General features: G+C 31.4%; 1 protein-coding gene across 1 annotated transcript; it reads right to left on the minus strand.

The window, feature by feature from the left end:
* Positions 1-387: 387 nt before the first annotated feature.
* LOC139497194 (tropomyosin-like) lies at positions 388-9,615 on the minus strand. Its single transcript, XM_071285288.1, has 6 exons — positions 9,491-9,615; positions 7,610-7,837; positions 6,423-6,656; positions 5,542-5,813; positions 2,413-2,517; positions 388-1,204 (listed from the first exon to the last, which is right to left on the minus strand). Exons 1-4 carry the CDS (start codon positions 9,528-9,530, stop codon positions 5,587-5,589), a joined length of 729 nt encoding a protein of 242 aa, XP_071141389.1. The 5' UTR covers positions 9,531-9,615; the 3' UTR covers positions 388-1,204; positions 2,413-2,517; positions 5,542-5,586.
* Positions 9,616-13,613: the final 3,998 nt, after the last annotated feature.

The following is a 13,613-nucleotide window of genomic DNA, read 5'->3' on the forward strand; positions in this document are numbered from 1 at the left end:
TGGTATAGTTTTTGGATCTTTCATTAGCGTATTTAAGGCTGTAGAAAGTTTGGCCTTCAAAAGTCAACATAATCATTGACTTTATAAAGAAAATTCGCCTTTTTAAAACATTGAATGTTTCACAAATAATACGCGACAACAAAGCAAAATCATTTCTTAAAACACTGCAAAAAATAATTCTGATTGATGCAGTGGTATTGTCATAAATTGCACTGGAGTGAACAGTGGTACATCAAACGTCGAATTCCCTCACACAATGTTATCACACACTATAATAGAAATATATTAAACATAGAAATTTCGGTCCGGATTTAATACTAGTTCAATGTCTGTTTGTTCGAATTCTTAACGGTTTAAAAGATGTATTATGAAATATAATATTCCAAATATGGCGTAAAACTATGTGCCTAGTGTGTAATTAGAAATAACGGCAAATATATAATTATCAGTTGACAATACATATACAGATCACATCAAGATTATCATGCCCATAGTTCAGTAATGTCGTAACATTGGGTTCAAGTTAATATTTTGTATTTCATTAAAATAAAAATTATCTTAATTTTCTTTTGTTTTGTTATATAATAAACAAAAAATGATATCATATTCTACAGCTGTGAGATAGTTTGTCCTCTCCCGGAATATTAATTTATCTACTCTCTCTTAAGTCCTGATAATGTATCCTTAGTTAAGTGATTAGTTTTCTGTTGATACAATTATACCATCGGAATCAGAAATGACCATGAATATCGCACAACACTATAATATAAAAACAATACTTTTATAACTTTTCATTAACAATGAGTTTTTGTCTTATTGTCTATAAGGAACTAATCTACATTGATTCAATCAACTATTGTATTAGTCAATATGTGTGTCAGGTACAGAATATCCACATATCATGACGCTGCTATCAGAACACCGGAAAAAGAAGAGTAATATCGGTCCTTTCCTGAATGAGCTGTATTAGATATAGGTTCATTAAAATGACGTACCCAAACCTGCTCCTTTTGTTTCAGAAAAACTATTACAGTATGACTGCCCATATCCAAAATTTTACCATACATTGCAGCAAGCTGTTCATTTTCTCTTATGATTTCTGTCCTTATGTCTCCTTTGCCACCACTAAGTACTGTTGCTGATATTAGGTATAGTCCCCTTACAGGAGCTGAAAAATGTCCATGTCTGATGTCATACCCTTCTCCTTTAAAAAGACAAATGCATAATTCATGATATACAAATTAAGAAATGGTGTTTCAACGCATGTCAAAGGTAAATAATAAAGGTACACGCTTCTTCAAACGTAGGAGAAACAATGCTACAAAACAAGTAAATGGACATTCAAGAAATACTTTTCCTATATATTTATATAGATATAGGAAGATGTGGTATGAGTGTCAATGAGACAACTCTCCATCCAAATAACAATTTTTAAAAGTAAACTATTATAGGTCAAAGTACGGCCTTCAACACGGAGCCTTGGCTCACACTGAATAACAAGCTATAAAGGGCCCCAAAATTTCTAGACGTGTAAAAACCATTCAAACGGGAAAACCAACGGTCTAATGATATGTTTTGTAAATGTTCATCATGAATTTCCGCAATAACCTACTTTGGATATGCCCAAAAAGCTTAGAAAGATAATAAACGCGCGCGTGTTAGTGTCAGTTAAAAATATTGTTTATTGTGGAAAAAGAACGCTCCAAAATCAAAATATCTTTGTTGATCTATAAAAAAAATTATACTAGTATACAAAAATAAAACGATTACGTAAGAGTCTAAAATCATACGACGAGATGATGGCAAAAAAAATAACCATTTAATAAAAAAAAAAAAAAATTCACTCTGTTCAAAAAAATATATAAATGACCGTTACAATTTTAGCAATTATAAAAAGGTTTTTTTTTTTTCATCCTTTTAACATTTTATTGCGAAATACTGTAAGTATCTTGTTTATATTGTTTATATAGAATACTGTATTATAAGATAGCAACAAAAGAGGCGAACGAAACTCAAGGAACATTCAAACTCGCAAGTTGAAAACAAAATGACAATAGCATGGCACATATCTAATTTAAAAAAAGAGTATAAAAAAATAGACATAGAAAACTAAGACTTAGCAACATGAACAAATATGATTTTATGTATAAATATAGAACATTTTTCTGTCAAACATTTGTAGGGTCATTGCCTGGTTAGCTAAAAATAACAAATAGTAGTTTAGTTATATTGCTGGTATAGGAATCAATATCTATTTTATATAAACTTAAAAAAAACCATGACTGGTCATTAAAGACAATTTTGAACAAAGATTCTTCTGTCATTTACCATTAAAATAAATCTAAATATAACTCTATGCAGGTTATGTAAATATTTCAAATAGAACGTCAATGTACTTTTGAAAACCCTTACCTATGTTTGTTATCGCCTTGTCATATATAATTGTCTGGTGTGGTCCAAGGGTCGCAGGTTTTGTCAAAATGGCAGTGAATCCAACCTGAGATATGGTATTTGTAGCTGTAATTTGAAATTAACTTAGTTTATATTATCATGATTATACAACTCGAAGAGATCAAATGAATAATATATTTAAAGCCACATATTTTTATCTGTCGTAAGCGATCTGATTAACACCAGATTTTTTCACTGTGTGTCATTCATTTCCTTATTGTAAGATCTGAAACATCTCATAGCAATCATCGTCAGATGATATTGTATGTATATACAGTCAAACCTGCTCCAAAGACCACGTATATTAAGCAAAAAAAAATATTATAAGAAAATAGATGTAAAATCACTCTGTAAACGTAGTACATTTCATTTAGTTTGAACCTGTATCAAAAGACCACCTGTCTTAATAGATCACTTTTTCGTTCTCCCTTAAGTGGTCTCTTAAAAAAGGTTTCACTGTATATAATCAATTCATTATTTCGAGTGATGCACCATCACACCCATATAGAAACACACACCGCACACACACTTACGCACACACATCCCTCACCTCAACCAGAAAAATAATTTGAATGTTTGCTTATTTGTTAAAAGTTCACAATCAGGTCTGTAAACAAAGAAAAAAGTCGGAACGAAGTCGAGTAAAGTATATGATTGAAATTTCTCGCAGTTTACTGAATTACATTTTTGGTGGTCCACAGTAACATATCGTGAAACATTTGAAGGGTAAGTTTTCATTTGATACCTAAATATCAGTAAACTTGTAATCACCTAATTTTTTTCAGATATCTCACATCACAACAAATAGAGCAGAGTGAAAGAAATTATAAATACAAAAAGTCATACTGTATGAGTTTTCAAACATTTTTCATCATGGATTAAGCCTATGCGAAAGATGGATGACTTTTGCTAAGAATCTTAGGAATACAAAATTTGGAATCTTTATTTAATAATTCAGTCTTTTGAAGAATTAGAAGTTGAAACAATAACGTGTAAATTTAAAATCATACAACGAGATGATGGCAAAAATGAGAAGGAAAACCAGGAACACAAACAACACACTAAGGATTGAACTCCATGATTCCTAACAGAAACCTTTTGAGAATGCAGAACCTAATAAAAGTATCAAAGAGCTAATTAAAACTAAAAAACCTATAGTATAGCCATCAGGAGGAGATTTCAGAGCTTGATTTGAGTGAAATTAGTTATCAAAAGTACCAGGATTATAATTTAGTACGCCAGACGCGCGTTTCGTCTACATAAGGCTCATCAGTGACGCTCAAATCGAGATAAAGCCAAACATGTACATGAAATATATTGCTTAATTTTGAATGATTCAAACATTATAAAACAGCAAATACCAATCACACAATACGTATCTATAGCTATATGAAACAATTTAAAAAAGTAAAATCACAAAAATACTGAACTTAAAGGAAAATCTAATCGGAAAGTTCATAATCACACGGCAAAAATCAAATAACAAAACACTTCAAAAACGAATGGACAAGAACTGTCATATTCCTGACGTGGTACAGGCATAGAAAAAAAATAACCCCTCCACATTCTGCAGTCCACTATAATATGGCAGAAAAAGTGGCAGACATAGTCAAATAAGATCAGATTCAAGTGCACCTTGCTAGTATGTAAATGATCGAACCTACAATGTTTTTATTTGCAAGCTAGGTATACCGGTAGTTGAATTTCGCAACTATATACCATTCGTCTATCGAATGTAAAAACGAATAAAACAATAAAACTATACTGCTTTGCTTGGTCGAAAAATGTTAACAAGTAGTATGAAAATAAAAAGATATGCCAACTATTCAACAGAGTTCAAATGACAAAGATAAGAGCAATGTTAGCTCACTTTAAGGTTTTTAGCAATGACAACTAGAGGCTCTAAAGAGCCCGTGTCGCTCGCCTTGGTCTATGTGCATATTAAACAAAGGACACAGAAGGATTTATGACAAAATTGTGTTTTGATGTTGGTGATGTGTTTGTAGATCTTACTTTACTGAACAATCTTGCTGCTTACAATTATCCTTACCTATAATGAACCTGGCCCAGATTTGACAGTGGAAAATATTGTGTAAAGATTTACAAAAATTTTTAAAAATTATGAAAATAGTTAAAAATTGACTATAAGGAGCAATAACTCCATAAGGGGTCAATTGACCACTTTGGCCATTCTGACTTATTTGTAGCTCTTACTTTCATTGACATTATCACTGTTTACAGTTTATCTCTATCTATATGAATAAATCAAGATAATAACCAAAAGCTGCAAAATTTTCTTAAAATTACCAATTTAGGGGCAGCAACCCAACAACAATTTGCACGATTGGTCTGATAATTTCAGAGCAGATGGATCTTACCCTAATGAAGAATTTTATTCACAGAAGATTTGCTCTAAATGCTTTGGTATCCGAGATATGAACCAAAAACTGCATTTTACCCTATGTACTATTTTTAGTCATGTCGGCCATTTTGGTTGGTTGGCCGGGTGATCGGACACATTTTTTAAACTAGATACCCTAATGATGATTGTGGCCAAGTTTGGTTAAATTTGGCCAAGTAGTTTCAGAGGAGAACATTTTTGTAAAAGTTAACGACGACGGACGACGACGGCGACGGACGACGGATGCCAAGTGATGGGAAAAGCTCGATTTCCCCTTTGGGCCAGGTGAGTTTAAAACCAATACCGGATAATCAGATATAAAAGGCATGAAAAATGTAAACAATTCATGCAACAAAACTGTTAATATAAAATCATTATTAACCTACATATTCATGGAATGGCATCATTTTTTCTCACTTCACAAATAATTGCTTTATTACTTTGAACTTTCTATACTTGAATTGATTCGGAGTTTTCTTCGTGAATACTCAAAGGTATACCCACATAAGAGGACGACCTTTATCTATATGTTTAATCCGTATATCATGTATATAGCATCGTAATATGTGTATATATATAAAAAAAAAAAAAAGGAAACCTTGGTTTTTATGGGAATATTTTTGTTTTCTCATATTATACAGAGAAAGACTAAACATTTAGAATGTACTACTAGTATCATGGACAATTACCTCCTTCAACTGCCGACTGCGATGCAATTAATTCTCTAATTTGATTTACTTCTTGCGCGAGTTCGTTGTTTGATTTTCCAGACTCTCAGATTTTTCATCCACAAGTCTGACACATTTTTCTGCCAGTCTTGAAAATTTGTCATCCAGCTTGACAGATTCATCTTTCACTTTTTCATCCAGAATATATGTTCTTGTTTTCAACTCATCCTCCAAACGCTTTTTATCTGTTTCAAGATGTTCTAAACTGTTTGTAAAATATGTCATCACCTCATCTGAAATTTTTAATAGTGGTCATAATATAAATCGATTATCATTTACATTTACATCTGACAAATACTAGCGGTGTACTCTTTCAATGTTCTCTAGGAAAGAAACATATGAAAGAGGGACGAAAGATACCAAAGGGACAGTCAAACTCATAAATCTAAACCAAACTGACAACGCCATGAAGTGTATCTTAAAATAGCTATTGTGTACATAGTATTGCATGGCATATTCATAGACAATGCAGTTTATCATATTGTACAATTTTTATGACTTTTTTGGTTGTGCTCCTACCATAGAACTGAAAATGTTTAGGGCAAAATTTGCATACTTGCATACAGGCTACAAACACACCAATTCAAATAGATTGGAACTTTCCTAAAAAATAACTATTAAAAATTTTAAAAGGATATGTTCAACTCGTTTCATGTTGAACAGTGGAAACAATCAACAGAGCAATGGGCATGTGAATAGAAAAAAAATAAAAAAGGAAGACATGGTTTTCAAGGGAACGTTTTTTCTTCATAATGCATATTGTATAGAACAATTACAAAATTCAATATCATGGTGTAAATTTATGTTTGGATCGTGTTTTCGTTGAAATATGGAAACTTTACCTCCCCCAACTACCGACCCCGATTCAAGTAATTCTTTTATTCTATTTGCTTCTTGGGCGCGTTCTGTATTTGACCTGTCCAGTCTGACAGATTTTTCATACACGTCATCCAGTTTTAAAGATTTCTCTTTCAGTTTTTCTTCAAGATTGGATATCCTGCTTTTAAACTGCGCATTTTCATCTTCCAATCGCGTTTTTTCACTTTCCATAAATGATGATAGTCTTTCCACTTCATCTGAAATTTTTAATAATGTTCTTGTGAATATATATATTTTTTTCATTTCATAATTTAAATGATACCATCTACATTTACAGTTATGTAAAACTGATAGAAATTAACGTATTATGTCTGATTGCCAGGTTCTATGGAAAGGAGCAATATGAATAGGTGTATGTTGAAACGACAATTGCGTATTCATTTTTGCGTCAGTGCACTGCATATTTATATGAGTTATATTGGATAACTTTTGTGATGTGACAGTGTTGGTTGTGTAGCTTTCATGGAAATCATACAGCAATAACATAATATTCACAAAAAAGTAGATTAAATAAAAATAGACTGATGAGAATCTCACTTCTTTATACTAAATATTCAAACTTCTCAAAAATCCTAAAAAGGAATATATACATAGATATAGGAAGATGTGGTATGAGTGTCAATGAGACACGTCTCCATCAAAGTAACAATTTATTAACGTAAACCATTATAGGTCAGTTCAGCCTTTAACACGTAGCTTTTGTTCACATATAACAGCAAGCTAATAAGGGTCCAGACATTACTAGTGTAAAATCATTCAAACGGGAAAACCAACGGTATAATCTATATAAAAACGAAAAATGTATAAAAACAATTTACCAAACCTTTTATGCAAGTTGTTAACAGAAAATCTCTGACTCATTGATTATCAATTAGGCACAGATAACGTTCATTGACAGCACAAAATCCCTTCAAACTTCGGCATATCAAACGTTTTGTAAAATGGCCGGAGAAAATGAACCTGCCGTGTCAGTTGAACAAGGCAAGAAATTGTTTTAAAATAAAAAGTAAGCTTTGTTTTTGTTGTTCTTTCTTTGTAATTTATGATGGGTTTTTTCTACTCATAATGTAAGGAAATTAAGATAAATACGTAATATGGTGCTAACTGTCATTATTATTAATCATGTGTTCGCACAAATATTGAATGTTACCTGCTCCAATTCTAAAATTTGATCCAATTAACTCCTGAGCTTTCTTTTGTTCTTGAACGAATACTATGTTTAGTGTCTCAAGTTTAGTGGTCGTTGTTTTCAACTCTCTAATTTCTTCATTCAAACGTGTATTCTCTTCACTCAAACGCTGGTTTTCGATCTCCAGATTGTCGACTCTATTTGTCAAACGATCCATTAATGAAGACAGTCTTGTCAATTCATCTAAATCTAATTATCAAGTGAACTATTAGTTTATTCCATGATTTCAATTGATTATTATCTACAGTTACATCGGTAAAAAATCAAGTTTCTTTGAAACTACAGTGTCTAATAGAAGGTTTATCTGTGGGAAAACACAACGGACTCTTTAGCGTATTTATGTGCATATTCAATTTTATCCATACAAATTATCATATTTAACAACTTATTAATAAGTGACTTTTGTTTCTACCTTCCATAGAACCGTTACATAAATAAAATTCAAAAACGGAAAGTCAAAAGCAAAAATACATCAAAAATTTGAAAACAACTGTCATATTTCTGACCTGGTACATGTATTTCCTTATGAAAAAATTTGTATATTAAACCATGTTTTTAAAGATAACAAAATATCTCACTTGAATAATAGTTCCATAGAATTATAAACGGATATAATTTGGCTGCCTCCACCAGTAAAAAAAACTTACAGCCACGAAAGAGCAAAATAGTGTTGAAAGTGGCGTTTTATAACAATCAATTAATCAAATATTATTTTCAAATTTAGTTTAGATAATAAGGACAAAGTGGAATGACGCATATCTTAGTAAATGCGGTATGTGTTTAATACAGCACTATGGTTGTTGTTCTCCTTGTTACATGAACCCAATACAGCATAAACGAAACAATCTTTAAAAAAATATATGCATTTTTGATATTTAAATCAGTGTGAAGGAAAATAATTACATAATTTAAATATCTGTTTTGTTGTGTTGATGTAGAATGCTAAATATTAAAATATTTTTCTATTCCTGTACTTATCTTTTAAAATTTAATTGGAATGCCTTTGTGTTTAAATAACGTTCCCCTGATAAGATCATTAAAAAGAGGGGCGAAAGATACCAGAGGGATAGTCAAACTTTTTTTTTTTTATGTCAAATGAATAGTTTGATGAGTTAAAACGACATCTATCTCCACATTAAATCTTACTGTTTTCCTAAGTTTAGAAATGTTAACAATAAGGTTTATGCATGAGTAAAGAAATATGTCTTGAATTAATTTGTTGGAACAAAGAATTAACGTCTATATTCGAACACCTTTCGCTGTTTAACCGACAATTTTTTGAATATCATATAGTAAAATATCCCCAAACTATTAACAGAAAAGATTTGATAGAATGCTGAAAGATCACTGAACATGGCCCCTTTTATGTGTAATTTTAGTTATATAATATATGTTAACCTAACAAAAACTGAAGGTCAGATTTAATTGAAACTTTAACTATTTGAACTATATTGATTGGCATGAAAATTATAAGAACAATACATACCTACACAACAATAGGCCATTTAAAACCATATCATATGTGTATACCATCTATAGTGTACCTGAGTGGAATTTATCAATGGAATTCCGCTGTTTATTTATTTGATATAACTTGTTAACATTATGAGAAATTAAACCTTGTAAAATACATAATGTATATAAGTACTATTTACCAATGACAAAATATGTTCCAGGTGTTTTAGTTTGTCTTGTCATATAGAGAATATGGTGCTGTAAACACGTCCATATTTGTTATTATTTGAAGTTACATTAATTATACGTTGTAGTTTTTGTTTAATTTCATATTTTGTGTATACAAATAATACTTATATAGTAGATGAAATGTGAACTAAAGCCTACCATGTGAATTGTCTGGATTGTCACTTGTTGGAGTCGACATTTTCAGTATGTTTTCATACACCGAGTCTTGATTTAATATGTTGTGGGAATCGCTGAATTGCTATTTGTGACGTCACATCGCTTGATATTCTCTACTGGTGTAAAACGAAGAATAACAAATGGATTGTTAATAAATAATTCTTTTTACCAAAACATGTACTCAAAAATATATTTTTTTAATCCTTAAAATTATATTTAAACAGATTAACATAGGCTAGTGTAAAGGCTATTTGACAAGGTTTCTCAGACGTTTAATGCCACGAAATTTTAATCAAACGCCTAAGTACACATTTAACTTAGGTACTTTTAAATCAATTCACGTAATACGTGCTTAAAGTGCTACAAAACCAAAAATATTGGTACACTTGCAGTGTTGTTTGAAATGGTATCTGTATTAATAGAACAAAAAAATAAAGGATATGGGCTATCCATGACACAAAATCAGTAAATTGCACTGCAAAAAGAAGTATTTTGTATAAAAAATGACATTTCAGAAATAAAGAACCACCTCTAGATTTTTTATTTGTTGTTTTAGCACTTAGAATTCATCGATTTTTTTTTTTGTAACAAAACATCATAAGAAAGATTAAAATTTTGTTGAATTTAGTTCCTGGTAAGTTGTTTTTTCATATTATATGCATGTCAGTAGATTTTCAAAGGGGACACGATTACTAAATGTTATCTTGTAATAATTGTTGAATTCATAATTTCACAAAGAAAATAGAAATATTGCAGAAACGGAGAATAGTAGAATGTTTTAAATCATTGTTCTAGCTACACCATACAAATCAGTTAGTTAAATAAACTGTTATCACAGAGATATGTCTCGCTTTTTTGAATTTTGATAATGCAAATGTTGAAATTAAAATAGCAAAACTTTAACATGTAAGTTTTGCAAATATTCGAGGTCAATGAACCATGACTGAAGGTACATGGCTAAACAATCTCCATGGAAATGAGATGTGCCTATACGAATACAACTGCATACCTAATACCATTGACTTATCTTAATATGTGATTCCCTTTAAACAAACCTAAACACAAAATAATACATGTAAATAAAGGCAACAGTAGTATACCGCTGTTCAAAACTCATATATCCATGGCCAAAAATTTAAATCGGGGTACCAAACTAAAACCGAGGGAAACGCATTAAATATAAGAGGAGAACAACGACATTACACTAAAATGTAACACACATAGACAAAATCCCACGAGAATAACAAATATAACATATATATAACATCAAAACCAAATACATAAATTTGGGATAGACAAGTTCCGTGACACGTCTTATCGCAATGTGAATTTACACTCAAAAATAAGAGAAAACAAACGACACAACGTTATAATGTAATACACACAGAAACGAACTATAATATAACAATGGCCATATTCCTGACTTGGTACAGGGCATTTTTAAAGGAAATAATTGTGGGTTGAACCTGGTTTTGTGGCATGCCAAACCTCGCACTTTTATGGCCATGTGAAATATAACATAAAAATGACAACACAGGACTACAATATAAATAAATTGGAGAACACAATTGACAAAGAATCACACGAACAACAGCCAACAAAAGGCAACGAGTTCAAAATTTTAATACGCCAGAAGTGCATTTTGTCCACACAAGACCTACGTGTGACGCCCAGATTCAAAGTTTGAAAGCCAAAACAAGTACAAAGTTGAACAGCATCGAGGACTAAAAGATAAAAAAAAAGTTGTGCCAAAAACGGCAAGGGTTTTCTGTTAGTTACCAGAACATCCCTATTATTTAGAATAATTTATACTTTTGCAAACAGTAAATTTTATAAAATGACTACTCAAAAGATGTACATGATAAAACTGAAGTATTAATTAATTACAGGAAACAACTGAAATACATTTACATAACCAGACATTTGAAACACAAAAGTAGACATATCCGAATAAGTTTAAACCTAAACGCCAAGTAACGTCCTATTTGAAACTGTGAAAAATGACGAAAAAATGACGTCATTTGAATCTGTAAAACAGATCATAAAAAAATGAAAAATGACGTCACATTAGAATGAATAAGATAGAATTAGGAAACTAAACAAAATTTCAAAGTCAAGAAACCATAACTGAGGGGGCATGGTCATTTAATCTCCATAATAATGAGACTTGTCAATGCTTATACAACTGCATACCAAATAGTTTTTACCTTTCACTAGTGGTTCCCCAGAAACCGACCTAATCACAAATTAATACATGAAAACTAAGCAAAAGATTCAAAGTCAATTGACCATGACTAAGAAGATGGGGCCCAATAATATCCATGGAAATGAGATATGCCAATGCTTAAACAACTGAATACCACTCACATTAACTTTAAACTAGTGGTTCCCTATAAACTGATCTAATCAAAAACTGAAAACTAAGCAAAAGAGTCAAAGTCAATTGACCATAACTGAAGGGGCAAAAATCTCTATGGTAATGAGATGTGCCAATTCTAATATAACTGCATACCAAATATTTTTGACTTACTACTAGTGGTTCACCATAAACTAGACCTAATCACAAACCAATACATTGTTGACGCCAACGCCGTCGCCGCCGACGCCGAAACAACATATCTATGTATCGCTTTTTGACTTCGTCAAGCAAGACAAAAATGATCAGATGTGATACGACAACTATCCATAAGTTGCGTCTTTCGATAATCAAACAAAAACATACTGTATAGTCGGCTATAAAAGGACTCGACATAATAACAATAAGACAGTTGTTGTCCATTCGTTATATCATTTGATTTTGCCCTTTGAATAGGGACTTTCCGTTTTGAATTTTCCTCGGAGTTCAGTTGTTTTGTGATTTAATTTTTTTCAATAACCTGCTTATTTGAAATTCTTGTATGAATAAGTTTATTTAAATGATTAACGCGTTTACATGGATCGTATTTTAGTTTATGGGCTCTATAAGCAACATTACTGTAGAAATTATAATATGGTATCCCATTTTTAATATTAAATCTACAAATACAACCAAACTTCCTAACCACATTTGTGTATCTATGATAATGGTTTTAAAGAATGTAGTTTCTTGTTTAAACTCAAATATCCAATTCTAGAAAAGAACAATAAGTGTGTGTGTACTATTCATTTAAAGTAAGTTCCACTGAATAAATTACCCTAGTAAATTAGAAAACTAGCTCTTTGTTATTGAAAGCAAACATTAACTCAAGCTAACAGTAACCGTTTATAAAATTGTCAATAAAAGGAAACTTACATGGATACTTTACGGAGTTCGGCCAAAAACTAGGAGTCATAACAACACATGAACAAGTCTAGTTATGCGTTTACTTTTTTACATTGGCTAGAGGTATAGGGGGAGGGTTGAGATCTCAATAAACATGTTTAACCCCGCCGCATTTTTGCGCCTGTCCCTGTACAAGTATAGATATATGTTTAGGGGCCAGCTGAAGGACGCCTCTAGGTGTGGGAGTTTCTAGCTGCATTGAAGACATATTGGTTACCTTCTGTTGTTATCTGTTCTACGGTCGGATTGTTGTCTCTTTGACAGATTCCCCATTTCCATTCCCAATTTTAGTATTAAATGGGCGCAATTGGTGCATGCTCATACACCTGATACATGTTCACATTCATTTATTTAAATGTAGCAAATCTAAATCCTTAACAAGACCGCTATTGGAGAGACAAATACTTCATGCTATTACCTATCCAATTCTTGTGAAATGTTTTGTCATTGGGTGCATTTGAAACATACATGACTGACAAAAACATGTTTGCATATTTAAATGCTTTTGTAAAAATGTGAAAAATGCATGTAATGTATTATCATGACCAGAAATTATAAAGAACCATCTCATTTGGTTTATTTTTTACATAAATAACCTTTATCGCCATATAAGGAAAAGATGTGAAGACATATTCCTGGTGACAGTTTTATCTTACATCTGTCTGGAAATGGTATGCAATTTGTACAGTCAACAAAACAGCTGAATTTGCAATGGTGGACGCACTGATAACAATTTGTTAACGTTTATTAACAGACATAAAATCAAGTATATACGATAATTAGAATAAACCCAACCAATTGTAC

Source organism: Mytilus edulis, chromosome 12 (genome assembly GCF_963676685.1).
Source record: "Mytilus edulis chromosome 12, xbMytEdul2.2, whole genome shotgun sequence".
Lineage (NCBI taxonomy): Eukaryota > Metazoa > Mollusca > Bivalvia > Mytilida > Mytilidae > Mytilus > Mytilus edulis.

Bases quoted from the DNA above. Each gene is read 5' to 3' on its own strand.
- LOC139497194 (XM_071285288.1), bottom strand. From the start codon at position 9,530: ATGTCGACTCCAACAAGTGACAATCCAGACAATTCACATG. The intron at 7,838-9,490 runs GTAGGCTTTAGT...CTTGATAATTAG, and splicing joins CAATCCAGACAATTCACATG to ATTTAGATGAATTGACAAGA. The intron at 5,814-6,422 runs GTAAAGTTTCCA...TAAAAATTTCAG, and splicing joins GGGGTCGGTAGTTGGGGGAG to ATGAGGTGATGACATATTTT.